Source organism: Melanaphis sacchari, unplaced genomic scaffold (assembly GCF_002803265.2).
Source record: "Melanaphis sacchari strain LSU unplaced genomic scaffold, SCAv2.0 Contig8_pilon_pilon, whole genome shotgun sequence".
Lineage (NCBI taxonomy): Eukaryota > Metazoa > Arthropoda > Insecta > Hemiptera > Aphididae > Melanaphis > Melanaphis sacchari.
Genome location: NW_020271635.1, coordinates 4,820,344 through 4,842,253, shown reverse-complemented (window position 1 = coordinate 4,842,253; position 21,910 = coordinate 4,820,344). Strand labels below are relative to the sequence as shown.

The 21,910-nt window shown below is 25.6% G+C and overlaps 1 protein-coding gene across 4 annotated transcripts in view; it reads right to left on the bottom strand.

Annotated features, from left to right (window-relative positions):
• Positions 1–21,910, bottom strand: part of LOC112602529 (nitric oxide synthase, salivary gland) — a 75,813-nt gene that overhangs the window by 8,047 nt on the left and 45,856 nt on the right. For all 4 annotated transcript variants that reach the window (XM_025350642.1, XM_025350641.1, XM_025350645.1 and 1 more), the window contains 12 exons: positions 15,898–16,060; positions 14,582–14,673; positions 7,938–8,079; positions 5,963–6,102; positions 3,998–4,172; positions 3,825–3,926; positions 3,541–3,735; positions 2,999–3,096; positions 2,759–2,903; positions 2,497–2,601; positions 1,398–1,486; positions 1,190–1,309 (listed from right to left, as the gene is read on the bottom strand). In XM_025350642.1, the coding sequence (XP_025206427.1) occupies positions 1,190–1,309; positions 1,398–1,486; positions 2,497–2,601; positions 2,759–2,903; positions 2,999–3,096; positions 3,541–3,735; positions 3,825–3,926; positions 3,998–4,172; positions 5,963–6,102; positions 7,938–8,079; positions 14,582–14,673; positions 15,898–16,060 (1,566 nt within the window). The remainder of the gene's footprint in view (positions 1–1,189; positions 1,310–1,397; positions 1,487–2,496; positions 2,602–2,758; positions 2,904–2,998; positions 3,097–3,540; positions 3,736–3,824; positions 3,927–3,997; positions 4,173–5,962; positions 6,103–7,937; positions 8,080–14,581; positions 14,674–15,897; positions 16,061–21,910) is intronic.

Here is a 21,910-nt window from a genome sequence, read left to right as displayed (position 1 = left end):
GAAAATTTTAAAATTCCCAGGATGGCCAAGTTAACGAATTTTTTGATCTTAATATATCAAGCTAATATAAGAAAAGTAAGTAAAGTTAAATTGACTTATATATATTTTTATAATTTCGTTAATCAAAAATAGATGGATAAAAATAATTTATTTATTTAAAAATTAAAATTTGACTTTCAAATTTGCAAGAAAAATATAATATATACCATTAAATAAATTTATTTATTTTATTGGTATATATTATATTTTTATTTTATGTTAAGGAAAATGTTGTAAATTAGTATTTGTTTAAAATATAAAACTATGTAAGTGATCAAAGCTTTCATTCATGAAGTATCTCAATATGTTTTTAAGTAGCTAATCGTTTTATCAAATGTTTTTGGAAAAAATGTCTGTGCGTCTGAATTTATTCGTTTAAAGAAATGTTTGTATATTTGTCTTTAATTCCGATTATCGACTACCTATCTGGTATCTTTAAGAGATCGTCATGTTTATGTGAAATTAAATCTGACTATAATTATACTTTTAATTATTATAAATGAATAGTTCATAAAAAATTTTGTTCGATTTTAATACTTATTTATACAATTTTCTGAATTTAACATGTTATAATGTGTTACAAAGTAATTTATTAAATTAAAATTTATTTACAAAAAAAAAATAAATAACGACTTATTAAACTTAATTAATATTAACTTAACGTTTTGATTATTAACTTATTATTACTGGCAGTGTAAAATTATTTATATAATTATAAATGTACATATATTATAGTTTATTTTCTGTGAAAATTAAAATGAATCTAATGTTAAATTATTCAATGAAATATTTAGTAGATATTTTTTGAATATTTTATATGTTTACGAGTTATTATTTGTACCTATATAGATACTTGAGTTCCATTATTTTTATAAATTTATCATTATTTCGCTCTAAGTATAAATCAACAAATACATTATTTTGTTTCATGTATAATTTATGTTTGTGTAGTGGATAAATTCCGATAAATTAGTATTTTTACGATATATTAAAAACGAAAAATTATATTTAAAATTTGTTTTGATTAATATTTAATTGTACATAAATTAGGGATTTAATAACTATTAACACGCTTTTTTGTATTTAAACTCAAAATTATTATTTTTTATTTGATGTGATAGTTTTTATTTATTTAATTTTAATATTATACCTGACGTTTCCAAGTGGTCCGAAGTTATCAACATCTGTCGAATCTTTGTTAGAAAAATCATTTAGTTCACTTAAGTGATGACATTCTGAAAGACTATTTGCCTTTATAAATGACGCGGAGCTAAAAATAAATATTAAAAATAAATATTTTAATATTGGTGATTACTTTTCGTCGTCTAACCGCATTTGGATGTGCCAAGAGTCAGTACCTGAGAGGTGATGATTTAACGGCAAGCGATTTATTAGAATTAGTGCCTTCGTGTTCCATTTTCATTGAATGCAATTGTTGTGCGAATTCCTGTAATGAATAATATAAACTCAAAACCAAATATTTTTCTTATTGCAAAGTTGAATTTTCATTTTTTTTGAATAAGTTTCAGTTATGTTAAAAAAATAAAAGTAAGATTTCTGCAGTGTTTTTCTTTTTGTTTATATTAACGTAACTTTTACGGAATCAACAAAATAAAGTTACTTCATATTTGCTTTAAAAATCGAATAACATCAAGCAGTACAGCTAAACAATAAGTTTTAAAAATATTTTTCATTAATTCTTAACAAGTAACATTCAATCTGCACAAAACATATTGATATAGATGACCAAATTAATCAAAATAGTAAACTTTCAGTAAAAATTATTGAAATGGTTCTATTAAGTCTAATCTCTATCAATAAACAATAGTATTATTCTCTGCTGTATTAAAAAAATATTATATTTTATTAGATTCCAAATATTAATATATTCTATAATATTATTCTATACCTGTATCTGTACGAGTAAAAATATTTATTTTTTTGATTTATCATATACCTGACATTGGTGTTTTAAGCAAGTCTAGAAATATTTTTGATTTTTTAAAAGAAACAAGGTCTAGTTACTCGATTATTTAAATTAACAAATAATAGAGCTTAGCTAGAATAATAAAACATACTCGTATACCTCACTACTGAAACAGTTGTTAATTATGTAAATTATTTTAACCGATTAAATGCGTAAATTTATCAAGCCTACATCTCTCTATCTAAATATTTTATCTTGAATGTAATTACAGCTCTATTCATACACCTGTGTTAAAAAAATAAAAATAAAAATAAAAATAATATTGACAAAATAATATTTAAGTCAAGTATAGTCAGGTTATTTTAAAAATCGCATATATTATACAATTGTTTTAAAAATCTCTTGTAACTAACCAGTCAAAAATTATATGTGTTAACTGTTGAGTAATCAATATTTATTTTAAATTAATAAAGATGTACAAATGTACAAGATAGAAATGTTTTATTTAAACTAAATTAACTTAAACTTACCTGTCCATTTTCCGGAGGATCGCCATTTCCAAAAGTTGATACAACGACTAACAATAACGCCTCGTGTTCAATACTTGTCATATCATATTCTTCCATGCTCATTACCTTTTATATTAATTTAATTTTTATATAAGTATTAATTAAAATTGTAAGACAATCATTTTAAATAATATATTATAAACATAGTGATTAGTGATTACAAATATAATGATATTCTTGCGATTTCATGCGTATCGGTAAATTAATTATCTGTTTTATATACCTGAGAATGAAAAGCATGTGCAAATATTTCACCCAATTTTTTCGCATACATTTCTGATCTTCCTGTTTCTGTTGCATATAATATAGTTGCTTTTATTCTACGAGACAATGCTTGTCCAAATAATTTCGATGTGAATTTCACAGCTCTAATTAAAAAAAAATAAATGTACTTTAATTGAATGAAATACAAATATATTATAGGTATTAATATATAAGTGGGTATATGCTTTTCTTAAAATACCTAGCAATTTGTTTAAAATGGAACTTTCTTCTCTGTTTTTTTAAAGATTTTCCTTGATTTTGTCCTTTCTTCCAAACATGAGTTTTCCAAGCTGGTTCCTTTGAACATATTTAATGATTTATTAATGTATTTTAAAAAATGAGTAAATAATAATTATAGAAATTATGTTGTTTTTCTAAATTATATTTTAAATGTATCATTTACTAAATATTTCTTTTATAAAAATATGATTTTTAATATTAGATTAAAACAATTTTGGTTATATTATTAATGTTTTTTTTTTTTTTTTAGCAACAATGTAGCCAATTTTATGTCGCTTAAATGATTTTAATATTTATAATGTATGTTTTTTTGATGGAAATAAACTCTTACAGCACTGTAGATAGTGTAAATGTTTACTTTTAAGTACTACTATGTTATATTAAGTAACTTGATTATTTTAACGAATATAATGAATGTATTAAAAAAAAAAAATAAATCAATAATAAATTGATTTAACTCATAATATTTATAGTTCATTTATATCGGATTTCAGATTTTACCTGATAAGCATACATTGGATGGAGTTCGTAGCTGATCATTTCTTGGTGAAAAACAGGCGTGATAGAGCCAGAAATTGGAGGTACAATCCATACCCAATCTGCGGGACATCCTTTTCTTGTTCTTAATTCGTTGTCGTAGTGTTTCATAAACGACTCAGATGCGGTGTGATGATCCATTATTGTGATATTATTTGACTGTTGCCAAAACAAATATTATAACTTAAGATCGTAAATATTAACTATAGCTATAAGTTATAACAACAAGTACCAATAAACCGACTTACTTGGAAACTGTAAAGTACGGCTAAATTTACTTCAATAAGAGCTCGATCTTTTTTCAAAAATCCGTAATTTTTCAATTCATTTTTCATACGTTCTAAAACTTCCTGAAATTTATGAATAAATTATTTAGTAAAAACAAACAAAAGCGATTATCAAAAATGCATCGATCGCTTACATCTAGAACATTATATCTATGTGGATCGCATAGATTCCTACATCCGATTTCCGAGCTCATGTACCATCCATTGAATGGACAAGCTGTGAACTGAATTCCCCCACAGTCAAACAACATTCCGGACACTGCAGGAAGACAGTACCACCGGAGACCCAAGTCAGAGAACCAATCAAATCTGCAAGCAATCGGTTGAAACGATCAGATTGTGATGCCGCGATTTGTAATGTGTCCCGTTGTAATATGACATAAGCTTTTTGTATATTGTACATTGATATATTACATTTTCAGAGCATAAGTCTAAGTCATTTTTTTGTTAATATAATACATTTCGATTGAGAAAAAAATTACCAATTTTACTAAAAACTTATAACATTTTATTATTATTCACTTGATTTTTTTTATCATGCACCGAATATAACAAATGTATTGTATATTATATATTTATTTATAATTTATATGTTAATTGAACGAATTAATATATATATATAAATATAGTGAATTTAGACGATTTTAAAATCATACATTAAAATTACACAACATGTTATATCACTTAAATTCAGATTCATCTTGTTTAATATAAACTTTACAGTGTACATGTAAAAAACAAACACAAACATAAATAGGATCGAGAATCATTCATTTTCAGAAAAGGCGTTAAAATACTGCTGTTCATTTCATAATGGTTAAGTAAAAAATTTAATAAATGTAATATTATTGTACCACCTATATTGAAGTTGGCATGTGTGTACACTGTAAATGTCACTATAACACATTTTGTCCCTGTAACGTGTTCAAAATTAGATGAAATGCACGGTTTTTTTATAGTTAATAAAAATTAAATTAATTTGCAGTTACAAACCCTAGACATCTACACGTTGTTTGTATCTTAAGATTCGAGAATAAAATGTAATTATGCGAATTCATTCATCGTCCACTCTGGAGATTATATTATATGGAATAATAATTATATTTCGATTTTAAATCAATTTATATTTTATTCAAGCAAATTATCTTTTACTTTTATGAGAATTTTTATTGGTTTTTAATCAAACTGCTTCGTTAAAAGAAAAAAAATATTTTTATCTCTACTTCCTTTCAACACTATGTTTTACGTCATATATACCAAACGAAACTCATAGCTCACAAATATGGGTTATGCATGTATATTTTAATAGCTTTCATATAATGTTTATTATAAAATCATGTGTCATAGCTTTATGGGCTATTTTACTGATTTGAATATATAATCTAATGAAAATTTTAGTAGGTAGGAATCCTAGAAATTCTATACACGTATAATTGCCAATTATATAATAGTAAACAATTTTCATAAGATGTATATGCATCTTTTTTATTCGTGTGGTTTAGTTATATTATATACATCGTCTGTTGTAATTAATAAACAAATATTTATGTATCAAAAAATATTTATAAGAACACAGTGTAAATATTTACAAAGTTAACTAAAGGAAAATTATCAGTTTAAATATTTGGACACGTAATTCGTGTTCGAAAAATCAAATTATGGGAATAACAATATTGCCAATTGTAATTTTATCCTTGGTTTAAAATGTACATAAAAATACTTAATTTAATAGTTTTGTGTTTTCTATAGTATATGTATTTAAGTTTACAATCAGCCAACATTTCTAGTGATTGTTTAATATTAATGTATTTTTCATGGGCCATAATATTAGTACAATACAGAATTTTAATTGCTTAACGTTTATAAACAAAAAATTGTGTAGTGATTAAATAATTGCACATAAATGTCCGTTGTAAGAATACCTGTACTATTTATACAATGTATAATTGAAAGTTTTTTTTAGAAGTACAAAGTATAAAAATAAATAATAAATATAAATATATGTATAATAGACTATTAATGAGTTGTATACATTTTTGTAATTTTAACTTTGACTTATTAATGTGTTAATTATAGCGTATAAAACTATTTTTACTCACGATGGATGAATAAGTGAAACTTCCAAAACTAGTTCCCTTGGTAAATCGAAATAATCTGGATCGTGTCCGTTTGCTGATAACACCAAAGGCAGTAAATCCCACCTTGTGCCCTTTCCACGCCAACCTAGTTTTGTACACACCTGAAAACCACGACACTTCGTTGATTTAATTACGTCCAACACATTATATTGTAGTGATTGAGCATTTGACCAGCATATTTTGGGTAAAATATGTGACCTACCTACATATTCTGTGTATCTACTCCACGTGACTTATCAGACATTCCATGTAATGCACGTGAACTACCACCGGAATATTTAATACTCGCACAATGTTAATACTATATAGGGATGTACACAGGGAAGTGTTTTGGATGTTCAAACACCCCTCGAAATATTTGGTTATTTGTATGATTATTTACTTATTCAATTTCAATGTTAATTGTTATATTATACTTTTAGACAGGTATAGTATTACATAATGTTTGTGAAAAATTGGCTAAAGCAAAATAAAAATTTAATACTAACAAATTAAAATATTAGTATAATTTGAAAAAAATAAAAATTCTTAGACAGGATTTATAAATAAAATAAAATTATACCTATTGTGTATTTCCCATATTTAGCAAAAAAAAAAAAAAGTTCTATTTTTTAATAACTGATTTTCAAAAGCACTCCCATTCCAAAACTTTTTTTTATGTACGTCCCTGATACTGTATAATTTACACAAAATAATATAAATAGTTGAATTAGTATGGGTTGATATAGATTTTATTTTTAATGAACTTGTTTTTTACGAATTATATATTATAACGATGATACAAATACATTTATTTGAGTTTTCAACTATTAACGGTATTAACTAAGATCGACAAAATAATATGATTCATGTCTAATGCGATAATTGTTACATTAATAACTCGTGGGTAGTTAACTAATATTTTAAAGACCAATATGAATGGACATAATATATTATAACATCGTAACTATTTTAATTAGTGTGCATTGCGCTTAGTTGCGCACTGTTTACTATTAGGATTTTAATATTTAATTGTAAATACTTATGATTTTATTTGAATTAAGTTTTATATTTGTTTCATCGAATATATTTATTCTCTCATGGTATATTATTTAAGTTTAAATTGGAAGTTGTTGGCTTTATGTAAAATCTAATTTCGAATCAAACAAAATGGCAGTTTTTTATATAAAAATTGTGAAAGTCTTGTCAGTTATCATCTAGTTTTAATCATTTTTGAAAAATTTATAAACGATATATGATAGATATTAAGATCGAATTAAAATTATATTGAAAAATAAGCTATGGCAATAACATATATTATACTGTATATTTAATACGTATTGTGAGACACTAAAATATATGATAATTAATAAAACAACAAATAACATAGCTACTGTTCAGTATTAATGTAAGTAACATACTTTACCCAAAATATGACCGTAGGACAAAATTTATTTAATTAGTAGTTTTTACACGGATTGAATTTCGCCAAAATATCTCATTAAAAAAAATAGTATACATCGACTCTGCTAACTATTAAATTCACTGTCTACTGCAGTCAGTATATATAATATATATATATATATATACACAATTTAGACTAACGATTTAACGTTACACAAGGAATAATAATTGCCAACGTACTAGTTTTAGTTAATAATTTTAAATATTTATATATTATATTAAATTTAAAGCTACGCAAAATCAATAGTCAGCGGAGTCAATTCAGTTCAATTCAGTGGAATTAATATAATATTGTGTGAATTCAAATATGCTCGGTTATTTAATTCACCGTTACCGTGTAAACATTTTGTGAAAATATCGTATTGTTTTCACAATATAATTAATATTATATCGTTAAGAAGTATGTAAATCTGAACTTGAAAATTTATTATTTATGACCAGAAGACATAAAAAGTGTATTCATTTTTATTTTTATGTTATATAGCAATATTACGTCAGTGAATTCTACGTTCATTGGGTCACCAATGATTGTTCCGTCTGGTTGTTTGTATCCAGCGTAAGAAATCAGTTGAGAGTTCCAAACACGAAAATCGTGCCGACCATCGGTCCTTTGTTGAAATACAGTTATAGCTGATCTAAAAGCATAAATATTTGATTATAAAGTATGATATTTAAGATTATTTTATTGATATAATATGTATCAAAAATATCTTTGAATAGGTGTGACCCTCATTCCGACCAACATTGTACGTTTCCCTATTCGACTTAATCTAAAAAAGATCGATTCCTTTTTTTTATTGTCCTTTAACGGCTTAATATTTTTTTGGTTAAATCAAAAAGCTTAATATTAAGCTATGATATATTAAACTAATTTGTTAAACAAACAATAAAAATATAAGTTTTATACAAATTATATATGTAAGATAAATTACGAATATGTTATTCGTCATTGATTATTTGACCAGTATTGTAATAATTAATTATTATTATGTACAATTTTTTTATTTATGATAGAAAAAATATTTTTTAGATAATATTTCATGTATTCACTCGTATTGCTTAAATTTTCATAAAAAAGAAAAATATATAAAAGATATCTTTTTGTCCAGCCAATGTTTATTTATTGTTGGCGCAGATTCACTAAATTTCAATGTAATTATATGAAATTAACTCAATAAAATCAAATTTCAAAAGGTGGGAAAGTTGATTTCGTTATGTTGTACATTATGTGTCGAGTAGGTCACTATTTAAAGCGTGTTAAATTTGAATTAAACTTATTAAAAAATTTATCTTAAATTTTTAAATCATAGATATCAATTTAAGAATTTGAATGAAATTTAAATTATTTGAACATTTTCGAATTGTGTTAAAGTTATATTTTGAAACACCTATAAAAAACATCGTGACTATAAATTTTTAATATTTTTCATTTAAGAAATAAAAAAATGTATGAGAAGCTTTGTATTCAATTTGAAGAATTTTTATCCAGTGAATAATTTTAAACCAACATTTGGAAAAGAAATATTAAAAAAAAACTAGAACATTTCTCACGTTTATAATTAGCTCAAAAAGAGTTGAAATATATTGAAAATTTTATTGTAAATATAAAATAGTAATTTATACATCTGGAAAAAATTTTAAATACCTACAGTTATTTTTTTTGAGTTATACCAAAAAAAATAAAATTGATTTAATTAAAAATTATTTTTTATGTAAAAATTTGTAAAAATTCTAGTTTTTACTTACATTTTTTTGTTTTTTTTTTTTTTAATCATAAAAAATAGTTATAGGAATTTTTTACTTTTGATTTCTTCTAATAGATTTGATTTGTTACCAAAAACCTTCCCAATTTTTGAAAATCAATGCATTTTGACTATCCCAAAAGGTGATGTCAGATAGAAAAACACACTTACAGTAAAATCTATGCATTCATTGCTCCACTCAGACTCTAAAAAGTAATGTTATAATATTTTATTATACATATTCACTGTTTATATAATAAAGCTGATTTTAATAAGGGATACATTTAAACTATATAATGATTTGGTATATTAACTTTAAAAAAATGAAAAAAAAAAAATGTGGAAATAAATTGTAAATATGTTTAGTGACTGTAGTACTAATTAAATAATTATTGAGAAATAATGCATAACTAATATTTTATAATTTTTGTGGAACATATATTTTCAATATTTATTAATATATTTAAGAGAATAATACAGTGAATATTACACTTTTTGGTTTGGTTGAATAAGGAAAAATACGATTTTGGTCAAAATATTATACCTCTTTAAACATGGGGTAAAATTTTAAATTTAAAATGAAAAAAATAATTTTAAAGTATCAAAATTTACTATTTATTTTTATAGTAAGATATGTGCATATATTATTACATTTGACATACTATCCAATGATATCAAGACTCTTGCATTATTATAATAATTTTAGTCATCATTTTAACTTTTATTCATCTCTTATTTAATGATTAAAATTTGTTTTTATTTTATTGTTATAATAATTAACAATTAATTTATATAGATATTATTATTTAAAGGAGATAATTACATTTTTAATATTATTATTATTATTATTATTTATAATCCATAAATTATTGATAAGTAATACAAAATATATCACACCAAAAAAAAAGTTTAGATTACAATAACAAAAAATTATAGTTATTATAACTTGATGAATGCTTAGATATTTTAGTTTTAGAGAATAAATGTTGTCAAAATAATCAAATTATTGTACGTTTTGACAAGACAATACTCAGCTTAAAATAAATTTCATAATTTTATTTTTTTATTATTTTTAATAATTACAATCGATGAATTTATTATTTTAATTTAACTATAGTTTTTGGTTTAAATTTGACATAAATAAAGAATGATAATTTAAAAATATTGCTACTCATTATAAATTCTATATTTAGATAGTTGAATAATATTATTCGTAATAAATTTTTTTTACATATTTGTGTATTGAAGTCTATAGAAATCAAATAATTGTGTGGTATTATGGAACGTCACTAAAGTATAACTGAAGTCACTTTTAAATGTAAAGAAATAAATGAAATAATACAAATTATTTTTAATTTATTTTGTACAATAAGTATTCATATTTCACTGAAAAATCAAAATAGTATTATCAATAATTGTTCATGAAAAAATTAAGAATAATGACTTTAAAGTGTATTATCGAACAGCGAAATGAATAAAAATAAAACAAATACCACCAAAAGAAAACTTAACAGTTATTATCAAAGTGTATAAAACATTTTGTTTTAAACAATATGTTACGTAAACATTCAACTTAAAACTGATTAAACTTGATTCATAATGAATTGATTACTACATAATAAATTGTGTTCACTTAAAAATATATAAACTTGTTTTTATAGTTTTTTAAATTATAACCAACAAAATTAAATTAACAAGTATTTAGTGTAAATAGAATCGTTTCGTTGACTAACAAAAAAAATGTGACAAGTTCTTTCAACCGTATTACCTTCTGTGTTTTTTACAAGAGAGAAACTTATAGACTTATCCTTTCAAAACTTTGTAAATTGTAAGTGACTGTTGAAACTTTTCAATTCATCTTTGCAACTTTTTAGTATAGCTTTGTAAAACCACAAATTTCAAACCGAAAAATTCTGTGTTTATAAAAAAATATTAGTATTTATATTTTTTTTAACTACCTAATTAATTTTTTTCCTGATGATTTTTTTCTAAAATATTTAAAAATGCTTTATAATCGATAACCAGGTAACGAAAATCATAAAATTTAACTTTTAGTATATAAATGTGAGGGCATGGCTCGTTTCCGCCAAAAAACCGGTTCCTTGATTTATACACACCTAGTTCTTTTACGCCAAAAACGAAAAAGGTACGATTCCCATTTTCGTCAAAAGACGTTTACGCCAAAAAAACTTTGGAAACCAATGGTTTTAATTTTTAAGCAATATCTGTTGTAGTATGTGTAAAATACTGAAATATGTGATATGCAGTTGTATAATATTATTTAATAACTCTAATTTAATTGTGCCAATATTTAACTAACGTATTATTATCATTTACTTGTATTATAATTTATATTTTTAAGACAGTATAATTATTACTTGTATTATAATTTGAAATATCGAAATATTTAAATACAATAGATGATATGTGAGATGACATTGTATAATATTTAAAAACTTTAATTTAACTGTGTCTGTATTTGAATAATGAATTATTATTATCTACTTGTATTATAATTTAGAACGATAAAAATATTTTCATTTGATAACAATATGAAACATTTGTACATAGTTTAAAAATAATAATTGACGGAAACGTCTTTTCACAAAAATAAATTTTGGTGGAAACGGGAATCGTACCTTTTTCGTTTTTAGCGGAAAAGGGCTATGTCGGGAATCGCATAATATTATTTTGGCGGAAACGGTAAACTCCCAAATGTGAAGTCAAAAATAATAAGAGGAATCTTTTGTGGGCTTAAAAACGATCAAAAGCCGATTAGATTTTTTTTTTTTTAATTTATTATAAGAAAGATGTTTTTTTGAGTAGAGACGAGCTATCATTGAATGAATTGTTTTTCATGTAAAAAACGACTAGGTATAATGTTGAAAAAGTATTTTGATCTATGAAATGTTTCATAAAAATGATATTATAAGTAATATTCAAGTAAAAAATTAAGTTAAGTTAGTATATTAGAGGTAGATTGTATCAATTTAATGAGTCAGAAGTTTTAACGTGTTTAATTTTGATATAAAAATGTGAAGATTGACAATAATGGGAAAAATGTTAATTTTGAATACGCACATTTTGTTTAAAATAATTGCGTAAAATGTAAAGTTTACTTGCAAAACTGTCTTAATAAGAAAGTTTTCAAGTTCATTGGTATTCCTATATGCAAAATCCTTTCCGCTTTACTTCTAACTTCGAGTTTGTCGTTTTTGTAATGTATATATATATATATAAATACCATATTATAATGTATAGTATGATAGAATAAGTGCAAGTGATATTAGGTGACGCAGGAAATTAAATCTCATTTATTGCATTCGTAGTAGATAAAACTTTTTAATAACACCTTGCGTCCTTGCTATTAAAATTGTATTTCTATTAAGTCAAATAATAATTGTATTGATTACGAATTATTCGGTTAGAAATTTGCTGTTTATAGTATCTGTCTACTTTCACGATAATTGCATAATCGTATGCTAATGATGATTAATGGGGAAGAATAAATAAATAATTTTTGAAATAGGTTTTAAAATTTAACTAAAACTACCTATCGTAATAATTATTATTAATTAGTATATGTCATACAATTTTATACACTAGTGATACCATTAAAAATACTCCAATCTACAAAAAAAAAGAAAAAAGAAAAGAAGAATACTTTTTTGTTGTTTTATGCGGGCTCAAGTAAATAGTAAACTATTCAGTGGTATTTGATAATATCAACAATTGTGTGGTCAATAGTCAAGTTAAAGAAAAACTTCGTGGTATCCCTGATGTAATTGATTGCGTAATATTTGCCATACCCAACGTAATTGTCGTTGTATTCCGCGTTGTGTCAAATATGATAACTAACACCGGCTGATGACTGCTATTGAAAAGCGCGTTAAAACTATTAAAAATGCATAATGAGCCACCTAAATGTGAATATTGCAATCGTATTATAACTATACTGATTAAAACAATCTCAGATTGCAATGAATTGAAAAAAAAATGGAGATATTTATTTACAAAATAAAAACATATTTTTCTTTGTTGTGTACAAGTTAAAATATATTACGAAAGATACTAAAAATAATATTGTTATAAATGTCGAGTAGTGTACGAATAAAATCATAGAGGAAAACCTTATGAAATATTTATTTAAGCAGTTAATTTGAAGTCAAAAGTTATGACACCTTATTTTTATTTTTTATTAGAACTATATCAGTTTATAACAAAACTAATTTTTTTTTATGTATTGTACTGTATAGCAATGGAATAACTAAAATGCAGTTAAAAAAAACGGATAAAATATTCACATATAGGATGTAGACTTTTATCTATAATTTTGTTCTCAGTATTATAGAATATCGATTTTTATGGCAATGGTAACTGCCTACGAAATTTTATTTGATGTCATCATTATACGTTATAATGATCATTCGTTTTTAAAAATAAAATTATGATTTATATGTAATGGCCTACGTTTGTATTTAATTTTATAAGAAGAAATTATTTTGGTTTTTATCGGTTAAAGTGAAGTTATTTGCTATCTGATATCGATATTTTCTTTAATTGATATTGAATAGTAATATTTTTACGTGCTTTTGATATAAACAAAGAAACATTCTCAGTATTTAACATACACGTCAAATATCTTAAATATAGTCTAGTTAGTTAATTATTCAATTTTCCTGTACAATATTTATTGCTTACAAGGTCTATATTTAGGTATAAAAATTAAATGTAACCTAAGAGTTTAATTTTTTAGGATCATATTTATAACTGACTTTTATTTCATTTATAACAAAACAAACTATTAGTTAGAAAATCACTTGAAATATCTGTTTTGGATTTGAGACATGATATATATTCTCCGGTATATGCTAATTTGCTTATTACAACAAAATCTACAAGAATAAATGTGATAAGAACGGGTTTATATGGTACACCCAATAAATAGCTGACAGTTTAATCAAACTTATAGAATTTAATTTTATCTGTATTAGATCAAGTGGAGAAGTATCGCACGCTAGTTTGCGTATGCAAATTAAGTTATTAAACGCACACTGAAATCGGACTACTCGACAATGCTATTTATATAACACCACCACCATTACCACCAGCACCACCGCTTCAACTACTTTCACCACCAGAATTCTTGCTACTACCTTCAGAATTCCTATAACCACCACCAACAACAACAAGAACAACAATAACATCGGTGTATTATAAGGGTTCGAAGAAGAATAAATTGAGTGGTTTCGGTTCAAGAATTTTGTTTAATATGCTAATATATATACAAATAAATGAGTATTTTATAGTGGCCATGGATAATATGATTTGTGGTTTACAATATGTTATAGACTTGTGCCATGTATCGTGAATAATGTTTATTTTGGTTACTAACCTTATGTTACCCTTGTTTGTGCTGTACTTGATGTGGTTGCAAATAGCTTCGAACATGTTGCTAGTCGTAGTTACTGATCTACAATCAAACATCTGAAAAATAAACAATAAAAATTAAGGTATACAGGTATATTTTTTAAAGAACTTCAGAAAAATAACTAAAAAGATGCAGTATTAATGTTTTTTGGTGTCTCGAAAAGGAAAAGTTTAATATGCTTAATGATAAAATGAAATAATTTTCGATATAAATGATTGATAATAAAATAAGTATATTTATAGTTAAGTTTTAAACAAAATTGTTATTAAAATGAAAAAAAACCTATGCATTTTATTGGGCTTTTTTTAAAAAATGTTAACCAATATGTTATGATATAATAGTGTTATGCAAATTCGTAGTTTTATGATTTTTTAACAATTTGTAAAATACAATAAATAAAGTCATAGTGTTTAAAAATAATAATATTAAACTATAATCAATTAATTTGGAGACACTGTATCTATTGAAGTGATTTAAGATACATTTTATAGATAATGTTATTCATTTTTATTATCTAGTATGGTACGAAATGTATCTTTTTCTTCTTTACATAGTTAAATTCATTTTAAATAAATCAGAATGAAATTATGAACGATTTTTTCGTGATAACCACCGACAACCCACTTATCATTGGTATGTTCAAATGCTTTCTTCTCAATCAATCGCGAATACTCAATAGGTTTGAGTTCAAAATCATACTGTATAGATGACTTAGTAAAATAAAACGATTATAGTTTTGATTGAAAGGGTGCTTAGAACTATTGATGCGTGTTCAGCAGAATAGGTTAAAAATGATTCGTGCGGAGCCATAAAGTTATAACTTAAAAAATGTTTTCATTCATATTTTTTATTTTTCACGAACATTTACTCTTATTTGGCAGATATACAATCATAGTAAAAGTATATGTAACTCTGTAAAGAATAAGAATGTATATAGAAAGGATATATTTTAATGGTTGTAAAATTGCATACATAATATAGGTATATATATATATATATAAATATTAAAAAAATTAATATATTATTTAATAAAGCGTAAAATATTTCCATTGGATTTTTCAAATGTTTTTTTTTTTTTGTTTTTATATTTCATGTACTCCGAAAAAGTTTTTTATTATTCGAGTTCTGTGTATTAAACATTATAGTCAAAAATTTCTTACAATAGTATTCTTATATTATTTTTGAAATATTCTAGTTTTATATGTTGTAATATCTTAATGTAAGTGTACGCGTAGGTGTGTCTTGTTGTTTAATAGTTATAGAAATAATTTGAACCTGACCTGCAGTTTAGCCCATTGTATTCTTCCAATGCATCTTGCAGAATTCCTCCATGCTAATTTGGCACCAAATACCAATTCAGTTTCTGTAAGTTGATAAGTACCAGTGGCATTAACTTCTTGTTTTACTTGTTCCCATCTGGCTTCATACGCTGGAGTATTGGACCTGTAAAAATGAAAATTGTTTTAAAATAAACTCGCTCAATTATAGCCAATTAGAATGTGATTAGATGGATTAATATCATGATGTATAAAAAATGTTTATTGGCATACATGCATTTCACAATTATTTTTTAGATAAATATAGATAGGCAAGGAAAATTTAGTCCAATGGATTTTTTTACGATAAGATATGAGGTAAAATTAAGGAATACATTTCCGTTAATTTTTTTTTTTTTTATTAACACTATGCATTTAAATATCATATTATAAATGGAGGAATGGGTGTCTATTGATTCAGATCTATTATCCTTTAAAACGCTACTGTTACAGATTATATAATAATAATTATGTTTAATTTACGTTTTCTCGGAAATGTAGTAGGATAATATTGATTATTATTAAATGAAAAGCTATAGAATTATTATTTGATATGTATCTCCTTTATTTGAAAATTTTAGGTATGTCAGATAAAAGAAAAAAAATGATAGAGTGATACATTTATACATTTGTTTATTAGAATATAAAGTGCAATCATTTTGCCATTATATGTAAGTGAACACTAGGTTTAATAGAATACGATGTGTACAAAATAACATGATAGCTTTCGATATACTTATAGTAACTAGGCTAGGAATACACTTTGCGATCCACTATAGTTTTAAAATAAAAGTCTATGTTAACCTCGGCGGAAACGGTGGTGATGGTGTTGGAGATGGTCAGACGTATATCATGTGCGACCTATTTTCCTGCTATATGCACCTATGTATAGTATTCTAAGTAAAATAATTCATCATTATAGATTTCGTGCCGATCACCAAAAATTTTGTCGTAGTGCTATACTACGGTTTGTTTAATCATCGTGCCGTTTTGGGATGTTGTGGTTTATTTATTTTATTTTCGTGTTTGGTTATTTAACGGTAAAATATATTTTCCCCGTATAGCGGGCTTATCGATTAAAGTCGTTGAAAAAAGTACGTCATATTAGTTCAATTTGGCTGATGAACGAAAAACGTATATTACTGAAACTAGAGAGCGACCGCGGAATAAGGATTATAATAATATATTATTATTATTTCCGTATTCACGTATTCGCCATTTGAAAATATTCTTAATATACAAGAGTGTACAAGATGATTATTTTACTAGTATACGGTAATTTTTTTGGGTATATTTATGTGTTGTTACTTATTGGAAACGTTTTGCTCAAGAGTTATTACAACATTATAATTTTGAAAAAAAAAGGAGCTACATTTTTATTATTCTTTATCGTTACCACTTTTTAAGTATTTTACTTTTTTAAATAACATTAATGTAATACATTTCTTAATTAATCGTCTGAACTATTATTTAAATAAACGGAATCGTGGAGTATAATACGGTACAGTGCACTTCAAAATACTGGTTCATAATCGGCCAATCTAAGTTTTAAATACTTATATTGGTTTGTAATATGAAATTATAAATTTATATTTTGATTTTAAAAGTTAAAACTTCAAATTGATAACGATGAAAAAATATTGCTCTGTTATAACTTGTAATTATTATTAAACATTAAAAAGTTTTTAAAAACACATTAATTTACTGGTATAATGACGGTTTAGTGATAAGAGAACTAATTACTACTCAAGTATGATATATTATGATTTAGCCAAGGGCTACCTGTGAGGTATTCAAAATTATTATTCTTATTATTATAATTATTATTAATATGCATGTACCGTGTACTCACAATATGATACATATTCATAATATATAATAATAGAATAATAATAATAATAATAATAATATAATATTACATACGTAATGACAATTATTTTATCATTGCGACGGAAGCAACGGTGGTTAGACGTGGTGTGATGGGTGTAGCATTATAAGTGTGAGTAGGGAATAGAGAATAAGCTCTCGACGTCTCGGCGTGGATTACTATTTTATTATTATTATATATCTACGCAGTGTATACATAATAGTAGCATACGGCGGCAAATTTATTGTGACTGAATGGGTATAACGATACGACGCGGTCTTTCCCGTATTAATAATACGTCCTTTTCTTCTCTTCTCGCGTTCAAGAAACGCATATAATACGCTGTCGTCTGAGAAGGTTTATATCGAGATTAGTTATATAATTACCTGTGGCACGTTTATATATTATTATTATGGTTATGATAATTTATCGTTCTCGCGGTGTATGACGTTGTTATCCAACATCCTCCCCCATCGGGGCACCGGGTTGATACCGCTCAGTATCGCGATGACACGCGCGGTGGTGGTTGTACGAAGTATTGAGACAAAGAGTGGTTTATTTTATATGACTATTACATAAATATAATATATTATGATAATAATAATTATTATTATATTTAAACATAGTAATAGTACCAAGGTTGTGCTACGTGACTGTGTTGTAAAAAAAAAAAAAAGCTTTAAAAAACTCTTTGAGGAATTTATTAAACAAATAATGTAAATACCAACTTTTAAATTGGATTTGTATCCAAGCTTGAGCGTAATGTATAAGTACATTAACCAAATACCAAACATATTGGAATAGAGGGAAAAAATAGCATTTTTTATCATACGAAATTATATTTTCTCGTGTTTAGCCAATACACGAACCAGAAAATTGCAAGTAGGTATTTTGTTTTATGATAAATCAAGTTTTTGCATTTCAGTGGAGAGTGAATATTTAAATAAAGAGTTTAATCGTTCGTGCAATGTTTATAACCTGATCAGTTAAATTACCTTTAATATTAAACGTTCAGTAAAACCTTTTCTAACTACGGATATTTCTAAACAGTGAGCTTTTTTCGGGGAACTAGCTACAAATTGAGCCTTTAGAATACCAGACACTTCTGGATAGTAGACAAAATTCCAGTAATTGAGAGTTCCGGTATTTGTGGGTTTAAATTTATATTGTTTTATATTAAATTCGAATGCTGATACGCTATAGCCCATAGTCGATTTATATCAAAGTATACGTCTATAGACAGCTACAGGTTGGACATTTAGCACCCTTGTATCATTGTATTGAACTAATATTAAATTTAATATAGATAAACAAAGTATAGTACGTAATAGCCTCTACCCATTCAACTGTATAATATTTGATATTAAGTATAATACTTTTATTCTGTAATCGTTTTACCTATATAAGACGGCATAGTCATAGTGAATTTGTAGCATAATAATTGATATCGGTTTCCGTAAACAGTGCAAAAACCTATCAAAAAGCAAATTAATACATAATATACTTGTTATAAGTATGTTTGATTACATATACTGTAAAAAAACTTCATTGAATAATCGAAAATAAACGGATTTAAATACTACTACTCGGATAGCATACAATCCAATCGAACCTATATGTTTTATTATTGTGTAGGGCTCGAGTATAATGATAATAAAAACATTGTGCGAAAACAATATTTTCCAGGCATTTCTTCACGCGTGATGAATGTTTATCGATCAAGCATTATGTAATGTGTTTACACGATAACGTTAAAATGGTTTTTGATCCACGGCTATTTGTGTTTATCTTAATGTGCTTAACACCTGCAAAACACGGAAATCTATGGATCTCGAACCCTTTTTAACATATGCTAAACTTGTAGAGTTAACGACTGTCTTAAAAATCGAATAGTTCTGTACTATAATATAGATATATGGTTGTGGAATAATATAAACAAATCGTTTTATCTTTTATAAACTTTTGAATACGAATGTTTAGATAACCGCACAAATCATGAATGAACAATATACATATTGCATATTGTATATATCTGTATGTCTATACGATCGTATGCATTATGATGGACTTCGTGGAATAGGATTTTATTCAAGCTAATCAATACGATATTTTTAGCACCAAACAATTTTACGACGGCAATTGTGTCTTTTTATAACGGTTTGAAATCAAAAACGACCGATTCCAGTGCCCGGTGAAATTTGAATAAACGTGATTCTCGTTCCGACGATGTGTTCAGATGTTTAAAATGCCCACCCATTGATTCACTAAAACTACGTGATAATGTGAATAATCCATTAAAATTGAAATACTAATGTTTAAGTCTGACAAAAGTTTGGATGATTTTATTCGCTCTTCATTTATGTACGGACGTATGAATTTATCTCTTATATTGTCTAACCATGCGTACGAACAGCAAGTAATCGCTTAACAAGTGTAACGGTGCATAAAATGACCTCCCAACAACAATATTTTCACAATAACAAATAGCAGTTTGAACTGGTACTTTGTCCGGAATATTACAGCTTGTTCGTTTAAATCAAACTTTGCTTTTTATTTAAATACGAAAAATGATGTGTGAATGTATAATATTCTGACTATATTATAATAGTATGTATCTAGTATCTACATAACTATCGTCATGTCTGGTTGAGTAATTATTAGATATAATATTACACGACGAAAATCGTTATGATTGTGTGTTTTAACACGGGTGGAATTTGATGAAAATGAAAAAATTGTAAAATTATGATAATCGATGTGAAATAAATAACGGCGTTTACTGTACGTAACAAAACGATCTATTTGTAATGTGCTCAGACAGTTATTTAAATAAGCCATGTTTCGTATTATATAATATTAAGTGCATTAAAATATTAATTTATTTTTAAAAAAGAAAAAGAAAAGAAAGTACAAAATGTTATTTTTTGACCAACTTACGGTTGTTAATTTGTGATGATACAAGAAACAGTAATATAATACGTAGTTAAGTGGTTGATAGCTAATGCTAGTTTTATTATTATTAATATGTTAAGTTATAGACACGATACCGTTATAAGAGTATAAAATTGTCATAAGTATTTTAGACTTAATTTTCAGAATATGGGTAATCGTTATTTTCATCACTTCAAAACTTACTAAGTTGGTCGTCTTATCTCTATACGGATAATGAATACATAGGATAATATGGGCACAAGTGCATAACAATACTTCGTGCCAAATCGGTAAATTGCTGGTGTCTCCGTTAAAGTATGTGGTTTTTATTACCCATATTAAGTAGTATATCCTCCTTCTTCTCCTCCTTAGAATATTTACATATATACTGGGTTTTAATAATTTTCTCGTATCAAGTAATATCACGAAAGGCCCATATCATGAAAACTAACAATATTGTTAGCGGAAAATTGCTCAAACGCGCGCGAAGCATTACGGTTTTATGCATCATATTTTTTATGCACAACAATCACATAGCAGATCAATAGCGAACGAATAAAAAAATAACGATGTAAATAATAGTACGTATAATATATAATAAATAGTCTCATAGTAATATAATATTTATTTTTATTGTAATGGCAGTGAAAAAAATTATTTAAAAGTTTTCCCCAAGTAGTGTTTCGAATAAACTGGTTTAAAATAAACCATATTTTCACTCTTACGGTTACAAAAAAAAAAAAAAAAAAAAATACGGTTTTTTTGTCCTCAAATTATTTTTTTCAACATAATATTCTTTATTCTCGCGGGCGAATATATTATTTAAATGAACGAGCACACGCCTCTGCGTATGTCGTACAGATAATTCGTGGGTAATATACGTAGTTCGATTCGAGTATTACGCCCAAAACGTAGGTGTCTATTCAGACACGCATATACTGTACAACGGGCTTACGTTTAAATGTCGTTTAAATTATATAGTTACGCTACAATTTTTCACCAAATTACTATATTAGCCAGTGGTTTCGCTATGGGCGGTCGGCGGTGGTGGCGGCGGCGGCGGCTGACTTAACGCATTTAATCATTTGGAACGAAAAGTCTGACAACACATATTCTACTGGGAGAAGATCCAAGAACGGGTTTTCGGAAAAACGTTAAAAGAAAGTAGCTTTTTGTATT